Genomic DNA, 20,328 nt, shown 5'->3' on the forward strand with positions numbered 1-20,328 from the left:
ACCTGGACATTCCCAAATTCAGAATGCTGACTTTGCAGAAGCGTCTGCCCATGCTGGACAAGAATGTTTGGCTGGTAACATTAGACCTAAAAGAGGCATACCTGCATGTTCCAATAAGACAATCGTGCAGAAGATACCCCAGATTCAAGGCTGGCTCAATACATTACCAATTCTCTGCAATGCCCCTTGGCTTATCTACTGCGCCCAAGGTCTTTACAAAGTGCCTGGCACCAGTGATTGCATTTTGCAGACAAAGAAGTATACAAGTATATCCTTACTTGGACGACTGTCTCATTCAAGCAGAGAACAAGGACATTCTTCTTTAACATCTGGCATTTGTGAAAAGGCTTCTAACATGCCTAAGGTAAACAATAAATGAAAATAAATCACAACTGGTACCCTCTCAAAAGATAACATTCCTGGGTGCAAGTTTGATTACAACTGCCCAGATGGCTTACCTCACGCCAGACAAGAAAAGACAACTGACTACTTACTTCAAACTGATGGCAACAAAACCCAGTTATCTATAAGACAAATAATGCAGGCTGTGGGCTTCATGGCATCCTGCATCCTACTTATTCCATATGCAAGACTGCATAATGAGGAAACTTCTGTGGTACCTAAATTATGGAGTCAACATTGTCACAGTCTGGAAACAATGATTCCTGTCATTCTCTGCCTACAACAGGAGTTTCTATGGTGGGCAAAGGCATGTCACCAAAACATGGGATGGCCATTCACTCTACCCCCCCCCCCCCCCCCCCCGCCAGCCCAACCTTTACAACAGAAGCATCAGATTATGCTTGGGGGGCCCACATGGCAGGAAGATGCATTCAGGGCATGTGGACCCCAAAACAAATGCATCTACATATCAACCAGAAAGAGATGCTAGCTGTTCAAAATGCCCTGACAGCCTTCAAGGACTTACTTCATCCAGGACAACTACTGATAAGTCAGACAACACCACGGTCATGCGGTACATAAACAAGCAGTGGAGCACGCACTCATACCCCCTTTACAGATTAGCCATGGTCTGTGGGACACAGCTTTGACTTACCAAATACATCTTCACACTCAATTCCTGCCAGGAAAACAAAATACTCTGGCAGACTACTTAAGCAGAAACCTTATGGATCCTCACTGCCAGGAAAACAAAATACTCTGGCAGACTCCTCACGAGTGGAAACTAGATCCACAAGTCTTCAGCATGATAACAAAGAAATGGGGGAACCCAGACATAGATCTATTTGCCTCTCCTCAAACTTACCAATTGAAAAGATTCTGCACAAGGACTCATCACATACAAGCATGGACAGTGGACGCCCTATCCTTCAGTTGGAAAAACCTTTCAGTTTATGCCTTTCCTCCTCTGCCTATACTTCCCAAGGTCCTCCTAAAAGTCAGAGAAGAAAAGCCAAAGATGATACTAATTGCCCCGGACTGGCCCCGCCAACACTGGTACCCAATCCTAAGGAATTTGTCTCAATACCCAGCTTGGACCTTACCTCAATGACTTACCTCAATGCTGTCCCAGCAAAACCGTTAGATCCTGCACAATCAACTCCAGACACTGAACCTGACATCATGGCTGATCATATAGCTATACAAACAACACCTCTCAGTAAAGCTGTGATGGATGTCATTTTGGAAGCCAGAAGGCCTAGTACTAGAAAATCTTATGCTGATAAATGGAAGAGATGATGTGCTTGAAACCACGCACAAGGAACTGATACAGCAGAACCAAATATTCCTCAGATATTACAATACTTGACTGAGATGCTTGACAAAGGCCTATCTTTGTCATCAATTAAAATCCATGCCTCTGCCATTTTGGCTCATTACAATACAGAGCCACCAATTTTTTCTCATCCTTTACTAAAGCAGTATCTTAGAGGGGCCAAAAATTTAAGGCCTCCTAGGAGATCACCAGTACCTGCATGGGACCTCAATTATATGTTGGAAAAGCTCACCCTGCCTCCATTTGACCCAGCTGCTACTGCTGATATAAAGTTCTTATCATGGAAAACAGCTCTGCTACTAGCAATTACTTCAGCAAGAAGAGTCTCAGAGCTACAGGCCCTCATGGCTGTGGAGCCTTTTTATCATATTTTACCCAGACAGGGTATCTCTGAGGACAAAGCCAATATTTATGCCTAAGGTGGTTTCCAATGTGGCTCTTAACCAAACTATTCATCTTCCAACCTTTTATCCAAATCTGCAGAACAAGGGGGAGAGAATTATGCATTCCTTGGACGTACACAGACAGCAAAGATTCTAATTGAACAGGACTAAAGCTCTAAGAAAAACTGAGCAATTGCTAGTGACATATGCTGCAGGATCAGAAGGAAAGACTATTAGGAAAGACTATTTCAAAGTGGATAAGCCACTGTATTCGTTTCTGGTACTTGCACCATGGTAAACCTGTGCCCAAGGGCATTAGGTCTCATTCCACCAGAGCTGCAGCTACTTCAGCAGCCTTTCTCAGAGGTGTACCAACCAAAGACATTCTAGAGGCTGCTACTTAAGAGTTCTGCCACACCTTTACAAAGCATTATCATTTGCCTCTCTACTCTACGTCCAGGGCAGGCTTTGCCACTGCAGTTCTGCAGGGCCTTATAGCTGCACCTAATGCTGTTGCTCCAGCCTCCCAACCGTAGCTTTGGGATTCTACCCAAATGTAATGACTGCAACAGTGAAACACTAAGAACATAATACAGTTGTGTACACTTACCATAAATGTAGATGTTCGAGTGTATTCACTGTTGCAGTCCAGGTTACCCGGCCACCATCCCCCCTTTCATTCTGGAGTTTATCTTTCCTTCTCTATCTTCTACAACCTATGTGGTGTATTTGCTTGTAGATGAAGGTAAAGTTTATATTGATGCATGTATATATACTTGTTATACATATATATTTTTGGTACCTTTTTGGGGGCACCTGACATCTGGGGCAAGAAAAACTAAAGAAAATTGCGTCGGCTGCTTGTTTTATAACCCTGACGACCTGACGTCATGGAAGAGGAGACAGCAGCCGATGCAGGACCCAAGACTTTGGAATTCAGGCCGACTGAGGGCAACCTGCCAGCAGGTTACCCAAATGTAATGACTGCAACAGTGAATACACTCGAACATCTATATTTATGGTAAGTGTATGTACTTTCCAGGGTATTCAAACCATTCTGCATTTCATTTACTTGGATCTGCAGCTGAAGTCCTCCTTTATATACATAAAACTGATCCAAATGAACTAGATCTACTGCTTGTAACTTCACTTCTCTGTGTCCAAGTGTATTGTAAATTAAAGGAATCTGTCTGTATGTGTTGGAATATGACTTTCCCATACCTACTGCTTCCTTATTTTACAGGTACCATAGAATGTGAAATCTCTTTCACCCAAATAGGAGCACCACTGTAGCTAGAACAGATTTGCTGCCTGTACTAGTCTTGAACTCTCCTCTATTATCTATAAATTGTCACTTCTTGACTGTTGTCCCACATGAGCCTGTATTTTCATAACCATCAATGTTACTGGGCTCTTCTGCATCCCTTTCTCTCTTTCTATCTCCTTTCACTCTTTCAGGATGTCTAATGGTAGCGAAGTATTTTCCACTAGTACTGACAAGCTGTGGTGTGAGATCCTGTGCTCAGTTTGATATGTCATTAAGCTACTCATTTGTTAATGAATTCACTTGTAAAGCACTCACACAGCAAATGTTTTGGTAGTTTTGCATGAGAGATGACAGGAGTATGGCTGTGTTTTATTTTTTTTTTAGCTGTATTGTTTTACACTTGGTATTGTTTCTGTCTTTCTCTCTTTGCGTGTTTAATTTTAGGTGTCCAGGATCATGGATAAAAAATGTTGCTAAAAGTCATTCTGCCTCTCGGTTTATTTTAGTAGACTAAATTCAAAATTATGAATCTATAAGGAAGCAGCAGTTCTCCCTAATTCGATATCCTAAACATTATAAACAAAATATGTAAGTATCAGTGCAAAATGAATACAAAATGTCCCAACTTAAAATAGTTATGCATCACTAAAACGGCATTTAATTGTGCATGGATATTTGCTTTCACACCCCTTATCTCTAAATACACCAACTCTGAGGTCTCACAAAAGTACTATAAAAGAAAGTCTTCAATTTTCTTCTGTTCCAAGCTGTCTGACCGGGAAAGTAATATAAACAACAACTGCTGCAGCCCAACAGCTCAATAACTGACTGGTCACCATTACAAATCTTCATTTAAACATGCATGACACTCAAAAAAAAAAGTGTCAAAATAAACATTGCCCATCAAGTCGTAGTATTGTCAGGTGTTTATCTGCAGAATTACATGGTTCAGTGCACTATAGTGCAAAACACAGGTACTCTTTCACTGTTAAATATATAAATCTAAAAAAAAGAGACTCCAGGATGCAAACTGTTCAAAAATGCAAGCTTATTCTCCCAAACAGCAAAGAAAAACATACTGACTGGTTTTGCCAATATTGCAGCCACATCAGTGTAAGTACATATTTAGCAGAGTTTCATGTGAAAGCCCAAAGCATTTAAGCCTTTCTACACGTGGCATTTTTAGTCTGAATATGATTTTTAGTCTGAATATGTTTTTATAAAGGTGTGTGTGTGTGTGTGTGTGTGTGCGTGTGTGTGTGTGCGTGTGTGTGTGTGCGTGTGTGTGTGTGTGTGTGTGCGTGTGCGTGTGTGCGTGTGCGTGTGTGTGCGTGTGTGTGTGTGTGTGTGTGCGTGTGTGCGTGTGTGTGTGTGTGTGTGTGTGTTTGTGTGTCTGTAGTGGGGGGGGACAATCCAATTGCTCCGTAATGCTGCCCAGTTTATTGAGTTTCCATATTTAGAGTTCACATAAAAACGTATCCGATGAAATCTACTGGACAAAAGGATCAAATCAGGTTGTTCATGTTTTTATTTTTATCTTTTAGATAGAATCTTTTGGAAAAGGGTCAGTTTATAAGAATTTCATTGCATAATGGTTACGAATTTAACAGGATCTACCAACATAATTTGCTTTTCCTTCCTTCCTTAATTTCATTTGTTGGTCCCAATGGAGGAGAATAATTTCCACTGGGTTTGGAAAGCCCACACATCAAGATTAGGAGCTTTTTTTGTTGATGGGGGGAGGTGTTCAAGAGAGGACTATGAAATGTGGGAGCACTGAATTACATTGAAACTGTGTGGGTCAACCTCTACTTGTTTGACAAAATTTGTTTGACTAAGCAGACTGTTGACACGTATGATTGTATAATTCTTGGAGTTTGGTGCCCTTTCCCTGATATCAATCTTGAGGTTAGTGTATATAATTAGCAGGGGCTGTGGGGCACAGGGTTGCTTGACCCACTCCAAAACATGTTTTTTTTTTTTTTTTTTAAATGTTGCATGTCCAAAATTATTGCTTTAAACATGCATTAGCATAGTCTGTGTTCGTGGATTGACGTTTGAGTGTTCTGACAAATTTCACTGCACTTCTGTAAGATGTACAGTATGAATGTGCTTTGATCAAAAACAGCGAATCGAAATTGATAAATCAAAAAAGACTGAAAATATCTTTTTTGTAGTGGAGCAAGCCCACCTTGCATCCCCTCACTTACTCTAGTAGTTATATATGGCAATTCCAACATTGCACAACCGCGGGGAAAAGGCAAATTCCTATACCCTGCTGTACTGCAAACTCACACAAAGCAATGCCAGCGTTATGCGATCATATGACTGTTAAATCAATCACTTTTGTCAGCATTACAAATGTTCGATATTCTGAATGTTTGATTAAGGGCTGGATCACATATATAGTAGGATATAATAGGTGGCAAATGCACATTCATACTGTGGGTTGATATACATATACATTTGAAACTATAAGTAAAGAAATGGAGTGCTTTAATACATTGCAATCTGTTTTGTAATATATTGCTGTTATAGCATTTATTAATACTGTACTCATGGTCAGTATTGATTTAAGAGAATTATCTTAAAAAAAAAAAAAAAAGTGGTATGTTTTTGCCACTGCAGAGACAGAGATTGGGTAGGGATGTAGGGAACTTGCAGAGTCATGTAGAGATGTACTGTAGTCTGGTTGCAGTGTCAAGAAGTACAGGATGTGTAGGTTTTTTAATGCCACCTTTTCTGCCCTTGCTGTTCACATGTAAGTAAGTCGTCATGGATTTCCATTTCTTTAGTTCATGTGATGACTTTAAGGAACACTGTCATTGGGAGCAGAAATCCACAACTTCTTCACTGTTCATTTCGAATTTAATCGGTTGGAAAAAAATGATGCATCATTTCAGAGTGGCTCAGTTTGCTGACAGAGCTGATGTAAGAATGTTGAAGTGTTACTCAGACTACTGTGTAATTATAATAATCTTTGTGGTATTTTGGGTCTCTGTTTCTGTTAGTCTGCATGTTTGGTTCTATTTATATGTTTCTGCCAAAGTGCTCTGATGCTGTTTTAGCAGAGATTTGGTTGTGGGACCTGGCACTTTTATGTGCTTGACTTCAGCTAAGTAGAGGACTGACTTTCAACACTATGGCAGCCCGCCTTAAAATAAACACAATTTCTCCACAAAAATTAGTTTAGCAGTTAGATACTACTTTTAAACTGGGAAGAATGAGTGCTCAGTTTAAAAATCCATTACAGTCTCAAAGCAGTCGGTTAAAACACAACACTTCTCGCTTTAAAATAACTGTCCTGAAGAGGAAAGTTATAAAACATCAGTAAAAAGTAAAAAAAAAAATGGAATTTTTTTTTTTTGGGGGGGGGGGGGTTACTTGTGGGCTTTGCAAGGCATGTCGTATTACTGAATGTACATGGATAGGGTCAGACCTCTCAACTACGTCATTATGAGGAACAGATTTCATGTCCCATTCTGTTCCCCATTGAGAGAATCTCGCGCATCCATTTTTAAGAATCTTTTTAAACAAATACCTTTAATAAATGTATAATTGAATCATTTTAATTTGTCATCAGCACTTTGTGTAAGTACGAATTAAGATTTAACCATACTTTGGGCTTCCTAGTTAAAGTGTTAGTAAGTGTTCCACATTTTTGCCATTGTTCCACATTATGAGAGAGTCCTGTTCACCATTAAATCTGTTGCAGTACTGTAAGCTATATGGGATGTATCCTGTCAAGAGTCCGTGTCTGGCCAGTATTCATAAGCTTTTTGGAATCTTCCAGATGTACCATACATCTGAGGGAGCATGAGAGCATGATAAGTGGAATATACTGGCACCATAATTCAAAACATTCTTGTCATTGAAGAATTAAATTCAGACTCTGAATTCCCTGCCTCTTCAGTGGATTGGCTGTCTTGTTCAATCTTTTGGGCTGTTAAGTACTACTCTGGGGACTTCCTTTCCTTTTTTTGTGATTAAAATTGTCTTTGCTATTGCTTATTTGTGGCTGAAAGGGAAAGTGTTTTTGTGGATGGGAGATTAATAAAGATTCTCCCACAGCTTGTTTTCTTTGCTTAGGGGAGTCGCACATATCTGTTTAACATTTACTCCGAAAATTATTAGAAGTTAGCTCCGCTTCCTTAATCTTTACCTAGGCAAGCATGGGCTTTGCGAAAATGACGATGGAGTCAAGTGCTGATGCCTCAGACATCTCCCTCCCAGTTTCCAAGAAAAAGAAAATGGAAAGAAAAGTCTCTGAAGCGGCTTCTGTTGCATCCTCTTTCCCTGATCATTAATGGATGACTCCACTGTGGCTGTATCGGAGTCCTGTGCTGCCATGAGATGCTACTGAGGGTCTGTGGTCTAGTGTATACTCCAGGCCTGGACATACACCTGTAACTGAGAAGGGAGTACCCTCAAGTGTTATTCAAGGAAGAGGTACCAGGCACCTGCTATGAAGTCTATATGTTGGGGGCTACTTCCGTTTCTGTTCTAGATACGCAAAAAAGGAGTCAGAAAAGTAAACATCTGTCCTCCTCCTTTGACCCCCATCCTTTTCTAGGTAGGAATGTTTTTCCTTTGCTTGAGGGTCTTTCTAAGGTCTTTCAGTCACTTCAGTCTGGTTCAGAGGCTATATCCCATTCAAAAAGGAAGATCACCATTGGATATAGAGGAAATTGGGCTTTATTATGTCTCTCCGGTGTCCTGAGTCAGAATCTGAAGAAAATATTTCTTCAAAATACCCAATGGAAGAAATTTATTTTTCCAGTATCTTAGGCAGGATGAAAGTTCCCTTCCAGAAGGGGAAAAAATATCTGATACACAATGGAGATGTTCGGGTGGAAGCCCTAAACCTTTTCTGTCCCTCTTGTCATTGGTACACTAGAGGATGTCTGTAATGCTGTCTGTGCTTCACCTGACAGTCAGGCTCCTTTACCTGAAAAGACAGCCAGGCAGACTTTTCAAGGAACCACACCCAGGCAGACTTTTCAAGGAACCACACACCCTCAGGTTTCTTTTCCACAGCCCTGTGGCTGACCCATATGTTATTTCCTTAGCCAAAGACTTTAGCACTGAACACCTTACTGTCACTAATCCTGCACCACTGAACAAGGATATATTTTTGATACGTATGAGAAAAAAAATATATACTTCATGCCTAAGATTCAGAACATTTTATATTCAGGCATATATGGCAAAACATCTTCTAGCAACTCTTTATGATATGAATTAGCAGTTACTGAGTTACCCTGTTCTGACATTAAATTCTTCATTACTCACCAGAATTCCCTAACACGGGTCACTAAGCATTCTTTGACATGCACTTTTGCTGCAGATGCATTATCAAAAGCTGTTGCATCTTGATCAGTTATGCATACATACAATACACATGGTTCCCCAATTCATTGATAAATGCAGCAAATTAATAACATTCTTTTATTTTGCTTGTGTAAATAAGGATTGCTTTTTTTGTGATCTTATGGCCACTTGAGAAAGAAGAAAAATAGGAAACAAATGTATCGACAATGAAATGTACAAACTGTTAGTATATAAAGGCATGGAGATTTTGCCTGTATGCAAGAGGTTTAACCATTAACTCACAAGAGAGAGAAATGTAGTTTTCCTAGACACCACACAGAGACTTGCGGCACCACAAAATCTGACGGAGGACCCATAGGTACACCTGTAACTACAAAATAAAAATATCTAGGAATCCTATTATAATTTCTCATTTCAAATACATACAGAAACTATAGCAGAAACAGTACTAAACCAGCACATAGATTTTCACAAAATAACTAGTCTCTTAGTTATGGAAAAAAGGCGTTTATTGCTGTCAATTTGCTATTCCCAGGAATAGAATACAGCTTCCCTATTGTTGCATTGTTCTTGCCACAAAACACTTTTGTTTTTGTACAACTGAAAACGGAATGTTTAGGTTTATAGTTTGGATGATCTAAAAGAAAACTTTATTGAGCCACAAAAGTTAAAGATAAGCAGTGTCAGTGATTCAAAAGGTAGCACGCTCGCCTTTGGTGCTGGAAGACCAGAGGCTGGGGGTTGTTTTCCCACTGCGATTGTTGGGGATGCTGCACACTTGAGGGCTCTCCAGGTTTTTGCAGAATGTCCAGATTTTTGCTTCATATTTTTGGTCTGTTCCTTATAAAATTTGTAGTTTTCCAGCAAATCACAGAAGATTGATGTCACTAAATAATGACATATGTTTGAGTTTCAGGCTTCATGCCCTTCGGAAAATGCATGTTAACACAGTTTATAATTTTAGCAACTTTCTAAGTTTGTAGGAGCGGTATTTATAATCTGCCCGTATTTTTGGGCCTTTGTCCCTCCATTATTTTAGGCTTTGTCCAGATGTTTTGCACTAAGAGATTGAGAGGTACGCTTGAGATGTTAATCTGAGGTCCTATCTGCTTGAATTGATGGTAGCTGAGGTGGATGTAAAATGGCCCACGACAACTATTTGAAAGAGAACGGACATTCCTGTTGTCCTTTTAAAGTTTCCCCTAGTAGTATAAATACCACCTCGGCTGCCAAATTCTCTAGGACAAACTCTCTCTACCTGATGCACTTTGTTTCACCACTCTAGTATATCATCTCATGTGTATTGCATGCATTCGATATAAACTGCCATCTATTGTTTAATTAAGCTTGCACAGCTGTGCTCTGTTATTGCCCTTTGTAATGGTGTAACGTCTTAATTTTAAACAATCTAAATGCCAGTCTAACATGTATGATTTTGGAGTTTGGAAGTAGAAAAGTTTGCTTTAAGCAGTGCAAATTTAAAGAAATAGATTTTTGCCGTAAAATATGTAAATGTTTTCCATAAATGCAAAAGTGATAGCAAAATTCATTAAATAATTATTGGTGAGTTAGCAGTATGTATGTATTTTGTTAATGTGTTATTGGGTAATACTGATGTTTCTGTTTTTTTATCATTTGTGCAGATTCTTGGTAACAAATCTACAATGAAGGACCACCAAGTTGGAATACATACCTCTACCAAGATTCAGCAGTTATTTGAGGACTGTGGTAATAGAAGAAGCAGTGTTCCTCTTCATCCTAGCCGTGGTCAAAGTGCTGATAAAACTCTTCCTACACTTGCCAAGGACAAGACTTTGGAGAGTGCCCCATATGAAAACTCTGGCGATACCTCAACTAAACCTGTTAAAAATTGTCCCCTGACATCAGAGCAAGCACTGAAGCAGTACAGGCATGTGCTAGCAGAATATGAACTCAAAGAAATAAACAATTTTACTGAAATTTACTTTGTAGGTGCAAATGCCAAAAAAAGGCAGGGTGTTCATGGTGGCTCCAACAATGGTGGCTATGATGATGACCAGGGTGGCTATATTCATGTTCCCCATGATCATCTTGCTTACCGATACGAAGTGCTAAAAGTTATAGGAAAAGGTAGCTTTGGTCAAGTAGCAAAAGTTTACGATCACAAACTTCACCAACACTTAGCACTGAAGATGGTTCGAAATGAGAAGCGTTTTCACCGGCAAGCTGCTGAAGAGATACGGATTTTAGAGCACCTGAAGAAACAGGATTCTAATGGAAACATGAATGTTGTTCATATGTTGGAAAACTTTACATTCCGAAATCACATCTGCATGACCTTTGAACTTCTGAGTATGAATTTGTATGAGCTAATTAAAAGAAACAAGTTTCAGGGGTTCAGTCTTCAGTTGGTACGCAAATTTGCTCACTCTATTGTACAGTGTCTTGATGCTCTCAGTAAAAACAAAATTATTCATTGTGATCTAAAGCCAGAGAACATTCTCCTTAAGCAACAAGGACGCAGTGGTATAAAAGTAATAGATTTTGGATCTAGCTGTTTTGAGCACCAGCGAGTTTACACTTACATTCAATCACGCTTTTATCGAGCACCTGAGGTTATCTTGGGAGCTCGTTATGGGATACCTATAGACATGTGGAGTTTTGGGTGTATTCTCGCAGAGCTTTTAACTGGATACCCACTTTTTCCTGGGGAGGATGAAGGTGATCAACTGGCTTGTATGATGGAACTTCTGTCTGTACCACCTCAAAAACTTTTAGATCAGTCCAAAAGGGCAAAAAACTTCATTAACTCTAAGGGCCAGCCACGGTACTGTACTGTCACAACTCTTTCAAATGGAACAGTTGTTCTGAATGGGGGTAGGTCACGTAGAGGCAAAATGCGTGGTGCTCCAGGCAGTAAAGACTGGGTGACAGCTTTGAAAGGGTGTGATGATCCTATATTTATCGATTTCCTAAGGCAGTGTTTAACATGGGAACCTTCAGTTCGCATGACTCCTTCTCAAGCTCTAAGACATCCTTGGCTTTTTAAGCGTTTCCTTAAACCTACTAGCACAGAAAAGGCCCCACCTAAACGGATATCAGACCATACAAGTACTTTCCCAGGGATTGTTTCTAAAATGTCTCCAACTGTTGGAGCAGCAAACAAACTGACAAATCTCATGGCAGAATCAAATGGACATATACCTTTACGCACTGTGTTACCGAAATTAGTTAGTTAATGCATGTAAATAAGGATTTACAGAATTAAGAAGAAAGTAAAGAACTACTTTATAGTTTTATCCTTAGTAAAGTATACCACAATGTTGTGGTTACTAGTTTTTCTGACTTTTATACAGCTATTTCTATGTAAGAAATAAATGCAGTGTACAGTTTATCAGGTAATATAGTTTACTGAAACAATTCAACAAGGGCTTGATCAATTTCCTGATGGTTCATTTTTACAATGTGTCCCACCCCTTCAGAAAACTTTCTGGGTCGAAGTTGCGAAACTGGAGCTGAATTTGTAATATTGTTACAGTTTTTTTATTGTTGGCATCAGCAGAATAACGGAAAAGAAAATAGATTTTTTTTTTTTTGTAGTTTTTTTTTTTGTAGTTTTACAAAGTCACACTACCTTTTCTGTTGCTAGAATTGTGAAAGCTATACTGTTATATTGAACCTGCCACAAAACAAGTCAAGATGTTTATAAATGTGTATGTGCATGTGTGTCTGAAAAGACTGCAGGCATCATCACTCAGTGTACTTTGGGATAAGGCAGTATTTCTGGTGTGTTTAAGGTAGACCTCACAAACTTATGGTGCATGAAATATCCTCATTACATTCTCATATTTTGAGACCACGTAAAACCAGCTGTTAAGAGTGTTAGTATGGGTACTTGTGATTATGATTATCTTCACTAGAAAAGAGGAAGGAAAGGGAAAAAAGTGAACTATATGTGACATTTTGCTTAAAAGTTATGCTGTTCTTTGTCGGATCTTTAACTGGCTTTTCATTCAGAACCATGGGAGTGATGTGTTGCGCTACCAACCCATTTTTACTTGAAACCATCTCAGTGTGACACCTGGAAACTGGCCAGAAGTCTGCATTTAAGTTTTAAACATTGTACAACTCTGCATCAAGTGTAAATTAGATTAATTCTTGGACGTTTGATAGTAAGTCAAAAGCATCGAGACAGAGATTAAGTTCAACTCCAAAGGAACATTTTTTAGCTTTCTCAAGTGACCATTATCCTTGGTGTCATTTTTCAAGCAGATATACAACCTTTTTTATAAAGCAGACTATAGAATAGTTGACAGTTTTGAGACCCAACAAATTCCTGTTTTAATTTAACTTTCAGTATGCTTATGCGCAGTCTGGCCATTTTTTTAAGCTTCCAGCACTGTCACAAATCTACAGTTAACCTAAGTCACTTCCCTGGGTCACACAAACAGACTTAGTGATTTGCAGCTCTCCACGTAAGAAAAGAAACCAGATAATTGAGTGCTTGTGCATGTGTATGTAGGTGTGTGGAAAATTGAAGGAGTAATGCATAACTGTGTATACCACAGACTTATGTTATGAGGGAGTTCAGAACCCTCAGTACATTTTAGAGGTTTTTGCTTGTTGTTTTATTCTTGATATGGAAAATATAAGGCAGGTTAAATGCGAGTTGTCTATTTAATTAAGCATAGTAAGTCTTTGGCAAAAAAAGTATCTGACATTTCCTTTAAACAGGGATTATTATGTTGAGTTGCAGTGACTAGCATGTCCTTTTAACAGAGCTTATTATAGTGCATTTCACTAAACAAGCAAATCCAGACAAGGGAAATGCAGCAACAGTTGATAGTAGAATGTACTTCACAGTTGTTGTAGAAGTGCAGTATTGCCACTGCAAAGTTTTTAAGGTACTTTAATACCCTGAAGAGTAAACTGTGACCCTTAGAATGTATTTGCCAAGTTCTGACTATGCTTAACCACACTGGAGTATGCTCACTTATGGAATGGTGTAACCCTCATGTAGCAGACCCCAAGGTATAAGTTTAGAGTCAACTGACGGTTGGAAATATGATAAAAGAGGTAGTGCTGTTTTCTATAAACTTTTTAATGATACGCTTTTAGACATAAGGGGTCATTGGAACATTACAGTAGCTTTTAGACAGGATTATGTGTGTATTCTTTTTAAATATTGTTACCCTATTTCTCCCTTTTATGAAAGCTACCTGTCTGCAAACAGTGTTTTGCTTAATCTTGTTTTTAAGTCAGAGTTAAGATGAAATTTTAACTTTGGGGGGGGCTTCCAGTTTTTGTAAACCACTGAATCCGAGGGCTCAGTACATAACACTGTATAGGATTCTTCAGACTGTAGGATTATTGTTTCAGTGTCTTATGTGTTCAGAACACATTTCAGTAATCACTTTCTATCTCATGCAAAGAAGCAGTGTGGCATTTCCACAAGTTGTTAGCCTGAAGCAGAGTTTAGGGGTCTTGTGTCTTAAATGCATCTTTGTACTGGTTTATGAAGCTGAGTCCTGGTTTTGAATTTCCATCAGCTCTCTGCAACGTAGTATCCGATATCTAAGCAAGTCATTTAAATTCCTTGTTTTCAGATTATCCTTGTAATAATTGTGACTTTGTATATTTATAATGTTAAGTGAATAAAAAAAAAAAAAAACTTTTGAAGGAGCCTAAATGTAACTTGTCAAAATGTTGACACTGCAAATGTTTACCATTTGTGATAATGTTGGAAGCTATCGTTATAATGTCTGCAGTCTTAGAGAGAGTGAAAAGGACAAAAGGTAAATCACCATTTGTAACCATACCTCAGTAACAGGTTATTAGTGGATATTATTTTTGAGAAACTTTTGGTTCCTTAACGATGCTCAGTCGTGGGTCATGTGTTGGTATTTAACCCTGTGAATCTTTTTTAGAGGGGTAAAAACAGACCAACTTAAATGGTTTTAATTCTGCTTTTGTAATTATATATTTAATTGATATCTAAACTTGCTGGCCGAGTTGTCAGTGTCCTTCATGGTTCTCTGTGTTCTTTGAAGAAAATTAAAATTTAAAGTAACAGCTTTTCATGTTTTAGAAAACCACGTTGCCTCAGATGTCCTTCAGTCGTGTAATGCTGATGTTTAAGAATGATATGTGCAGTGTTGTTCCACAGTCTGTGCCCTTTTTTCTCCAAATAAAATGTCACCAGCTGGAAAAACAGCATCATTTTTTCCAAATGCACTGTTTGTGTGTCCTTTAGTTGTTGGGGGAGCTGAAGTACTTGCTGATCTGTAGGAGGAACATGATGCCAAATGTGAAAGCACCTGATACAGATTGAGTAGTATGAAAGAAACAGGCAGAGGTTGTTCATGTTGTCTGCAAGAACATAACTTATTGGTCTGACAGCATGCTGTACAGTAATCTTGGTGTCTCCCTTTGTGATAGGCTGTGGTATGTTTGGGTTCAGTCCTACAGCTGTCCCATAATGTACTGCCCAACATCCAAAAGGTCATTTGCACCAGTGTTACTTGCAAAAACAAAGACTTACTGTTTAGTTTATGCAATGAATGTCTATATTAGGGTAGCACAGTAGTACTGTGGATAGAGTTGCAAGAGGTTCCCCAGTTTGGTTCTATGCAGGGATGCCTTCTTAGTGAAGTGTGTATGTTCTCCCTGTGTTTGTGTAGGTTTTCTCTGGGTGGGGCAGCTTTCCTCCACATTCCAAACACATACATTAGATGAATTGTACATTCTAAATTGGGTGCTGGCATTAGCGCACTGTGTGCGTGTGTGTGTGTGTGTGTGTGTGTGTGTGTGTGTGTGTGTGTGTGTGTGTGTGTGTGTGGTACAAGAAGAACAATTTATGGCAGAGCTAGCCACCCATCTGTGTTGTGAATATTAGCGTTAGGTGATGGTCATGAGTGATGTGGCACCTTGACCCCATGGTGCAAAAATGGGGGAAAGGGGTTATAGATATATAACTGTGTCTGTGTATGGATGTCTGTCTGTCTGTATTGCTACAGTTAAAAATGCAGACGCTAAAATAATCAGTTCATATTGTAGATGGATCAAAGTACTGACTGACAAAACACTAAAACGTACAGGGAATAAGTAACAAAGAAACAAACGCTCTCTACTTGTGTGATTACTTTACACTAGAAATACAATAAATTAAAAAAAAAAAAAAAGAAATACCACAGGACCTGGTTTGTCTGAATGGTGATATTGTTATGGAAAGAGTTTTTAAGGTAAGGTGCAGGGTTCGAGATAACATGCATTTGTAAGATGGTATTGGAGGTAGTGGTGAAGCCTTGCTTAATTCAGATTCTGAAATGTGTCTGCCAAATTTACAGGACCTGGATATTTCTTTTAAGAAGTACTTGGGTAGTAGGTAACGCTGGCATGGCTACTGAGTAATATTTGAGCAAAACAGTGCAGCACTGGGGACTGTCTGCTGTATCATGTTAGGATGTTTTCCATTAGATCAGTGTTGCAGTAACCTAAGCTATATCGTTCATGTCTTGCCTAGGATATGGCAATCGGCCCACATTGAAAACTTTAGGGCACCTTCCAAGTGCCCTAACTGCTGAAAGGATCAAGTAGAGACATAAAAAGTCAGCACTTAGGGTGCCAAACCATCAGAACTTTTTTGCCATGGACGTTCGGTATTCCTGCAGGCTTTGAGTGATTTTTTTTTTAGTCATCTAGTGCTTCTGTAAGGCTGGGCAGGTAAGTACCCTTCAGATGAAAATCTTCTACTTTAACTAATTTTCTGATAAAGTTTATAGTTAAGCTAAGAAGTGTGTTTTAACGATTGTCACTAAAAAACATTTCTTCAAAAAGTTAATTTTTCGCTGTGGTTTACCTGATATGGGAAAACAGTCTAAAAATGGCTTTTTGTGTTAAGTAGTTTTGTGTACAAAAATATGGATAGGATTAGTGGTTTTGGAATTGTTAATAAAATTTCTACCTCAGAGTTGTAAAATTCCTGTCAGGAGGTTCACAGACTGTAACTTCCTTAACAGGCATTTTTCTCATCTAGACTAAGGAGCAGGTTTCATGCTCTCTTGTTATTCCATCCCCCTACACCAAAAGAAGAAGAAAGTTCAGAAGTCAGGCTGGCTTACTTACTGCCTTTCCTGCCAGTGAGTGACTGCTGTAGCCAAATCAGGTACATCAGATTGCTCATCTTCCCATGATCCTGCTGGCATTACTCCTGAAGAAGCCACTAAGAACCATTAGTTAGGCACATTCTTTGTGGCTGTTGGGTTGCTTTTATTAGGCAAGGGAAAACCACTTCTGTCAGTAGGTGCCTTATTCTCTGGAAGAAGCCTCACCCTTGCTTCGGTATGAAAAGGAAAACAAAAAGCTTAGTATACTACCACTCTCATTTCACAGAGGACAGACAAGGAAGATGGATTGGGTTTTGCTAAGACTTTACTTCAAGCCTTTAATTCTTTAAATTCAGATTCCTTATGGAGTTATAAAAGAAAAAGATATCCCTCACTGTGTGATACTGATTCCCAGTCAGAATAGCAGGAATTATTGTGGGATTGTATTTCTCCATTACCTGTGCCACAGGAAGTGGAATCAGATGTTGAAGAAGGTACTGCTTCAGATACCACCCCCCCATGAAGAGTCCTATTTTTCTGAAAGTATAGCCAGATTAAAATAATTATTTTATTGGAAACCATGACATTTCAATAGCCTAGCAACTATATTATGATTTATTACAGCTGGACTTTCGTCAGCTTCTTCTGCACTACCAACTTTAGAGGATGTTTTCTTGACAGTCTGCAGTATGCCTGACAGTCTACTACTTGCCCTTAAAAAGTCTGATAGATTACACAAGGTCCCTCAGACTAGCACATAACTATTTTCTAATCCCCAGATGAGACCCTGTACTTGTTTCTTAGGCAAACTATCTGTTGACATACACCTTCTGAATGCTACTCCATCCCTTCTGATAAAGATAGGACAGCTTTTGACAGATTTGAGAAGAAGGTGTATTCTTCTTCTAGTGAGTCATTCAGAATTCTGAATTGTCAGGCTAATATGTCAGTATCTGCTTCCTTCTTTTGAAAATATGAAATGCTAATGTCCTTCCTTCTTCAGAGATTAAAGCATCTCTGAATTATTTAATAGCGTCCGTTTCTCAATTAACTAAACGGTCCTAGAAATGAAGTGTTTTTATGAGACTCCTGATGCTGTATCCAGAGAACCTGCTGTCTTTCGGCTTTTCCCGGTTAGGGGTTGCCACAGCGGAACACCTGCCCGCTAATGATTGGCAGTGAATTTTTATGGTGTCGAGTTGCCAGCCCGGTGCCCAACCTTCAAAGAATGCACACCCACACACGCTTGCACCTACCTGCATGTCTTTAAATTCACTCGACCGCGGGGAGGACATGCAGACTTCGCACAGAAGGAGCTCCAGCCGAAAATCGAACCTCTTGCTGTGAGGCGACGACGCTAACCTGCTATTGGCTCATTAATGAGAAGATTTTCTTGGTTGCATTCTGAAAGCTCACCAGAGTATGTCAAGGCTGATTTTTTGAATTCTCCGTTAAACAGAGAGGTGGTGTTTTTAGAGCAAGAAATCTGGACAGAACCATAAAAGTGGAACAAAGGCCCAAAACTAGGGATGTTTTTTAAATATTGCTCTTACAAACTTAGAAAGATGGTAGAATAACAGATTTTGCTTTAGCATGAATTTTCTGAAGGGTATAAAGTCTGGAACTCAAATGTCATTATTTCTAATGTCAGTCTTTAATGATTTGTCACTAATTTGCCAGAAACCCGCAATTTTATGAAAAATGGACCAAAAATATGATGCAAAAAATCTGGACATTCTGCAAAAAATTTGTACAGTTGAGAGGTATGGGAATAATCCTTAAAATATTTGATGAAAGAGGGAAGTTAATTCTTCATTTCATACAGATTTTTCAACCTTCCTTTCCAAAGTTTAATAGGACCTATCTTTCCAGTTCAGAATCCTTTTATAGGAAGTAAAACAGTCTCAGAAATCTACAGGCAAACAGAATTTCAAAAAGCAGTGCAGAGGAGCTTAAGGGGGGGGGGGGCTCCCAGAAAGGAGGGCAGTCCAAAAAAGGCAGACTTGACTATATGTTCCTTCAAGTATTTCCTTTCCTACCCTGACAGACAGACAGATTTCTTCCCAAAGCCTAGGTCTTCATTTTCCTAGTTGGCATCAGATAACCTCGTACAAGTGGGCTCTGATAATCAGTCAGAAGGGTTACAATTGGTAGGAGAAGTCCCTTCCTCCTTTTTTGGGGATTCCTCCTCATCCTTCAAACCAAACTTATGTTTCCTTCCATCCTGGAACAAATGTTGTCATTAGGGGTTTATATAACCAGTTCCCCCAGAATAAACAAGAAAAGGATTTTATCCAAGAATCTTTCCGGTGCCAAAGAAGGAAGGATCTGTGAAATGAGCCCTAGAACTTTATAAAGTTCCACGTCACTGTCTGAGCATTCAACATGCTTTCCTTTCAGTTTCTGCAAATTACAACACTGATAACTCTCCCTTAAAAGTAGATCCAGTGGTAATGGTAATTTGGACAGCGCAGTGGTGCAGCAGTAGCGTTGTCGTATCACAACAAGAGGTTCTCCTGTTCAATTCTCAGCTGGAGTGCCTTCTCTGTGGAGTCTGCATGTCCTCCCTGCATTCGTGTGTGTTTTCTCTGGGTGCTCTGATTTCCTCCCACGTTCAAAGACTTGTATCTGGAGCGTTTTTCTCCAGGCCTCTGCTGAAAATTGGCTATGTTCCAAGTCGGGCTTTCCCAGTTAACAAATGTTAAATAAAAAAAAAATAATAATAAATAAGTAATGGACTTGGGAATTCAGTTTAACAGTAACTTGAACTTAAATCACCATGTGTCCATGAAGATGAGAAGATCCTTCTACATGGCACAAGTTAAAAGTAAGGGCATGGCATCCCAATCTAAGGAACTCATAGTCCCACTATACTCGGCCAACATTAGACCAGTAATTTAGTACAATGCTTCACCATGTACCTGACCAGGCATTTGTAACAGCTGGAGTGGCAACAAAGGATGTTCTTCATCTCACATTGCTGCAGTCCTTACACTTGGGTAGTCCGCTGTCCTCGGTCGGCCCGAATATCAAAGTATAAGGCTGACGTCGGTCAAGGCGCATTAGACTGACATCAGGACGTCAGGGTACAAATGCGCATGACCGACGTCATATCCTCAGTCTTTTTTGCCGCATGGTCCGATGCAGAAGCAGCGTTGCAAGTGCCGGTTGGCGTTCTGAAATTTTTCGAATTCGGAGTTTCAGACCGAGTCAAAGTTGGCTAAGTACCCCGTTGGGGAATATTTTAGTTTTTTCTTGCCTCAGTGGTTTACCGGATGTCAGAAAAAGTGAATAACTGTATTTCTTGTGGGAAACAGATACCGCATAGAGATTATCATACTTTGTGTATTCCTTGTTTGGGGCCTGAGCACGACGTTGTTGGGTGTCGCTTTTGTGCTAGGTTCAATAAGCGCACGATTAAGCGAAGGTTAGATTGTGCCAGGTTAGTCTTCGGGAAGCGGTGCAATTATAATATGCCGTCGGATGCTCCGGCGTCCGCTTCTTCGAAGAAGCGCAAAGACAAAG

General features: G+C 39.5%; 1 protein-coding gene across 1 annotated transcript in view; it reads left to right on the top strand.

Annotated features, from left to right (window-relative positions):
- LOC122806431 (dual specificity tyrosine-phosphorylation-regulated kinase 2-like) overlaps window positions 1-14,928 on the top strand; it is a 71,035-nt gene extending 56,107 nt beyond the window's left edge. Inside the window, exon 3 of the mRNA XM_044076863.1 lies at window positions 10,363-14,928. Coding sequence (XP_043932798.1) covers window positions 10,363-11,937 — 1,575 coding nt within the window. The 3' untranslated portion in view covers window positions 11,938-14,928. The remainder of the gene's footprint in view (window positions 1-10,362) is intronic.
- The last annotated feature ends 5,400 nt before the right edge of the window (window positions 14,929-20,328 follow it).

Source organism: Protopterus annectens, chromosome 7.part0, assembly GCF_019279795.1.
Source record: "Protopterus annectens isolate FY-2018-M chromosome 7.part0, PAN1.0, whole genome shotgun sequence".
NCBI classification, from domain to species: domain Eukaryota; kingdom Metazoa; phylum Chordata; order Ceratodontiformes; family Protopteridae; genus Protopterus; species Protopterus annectens.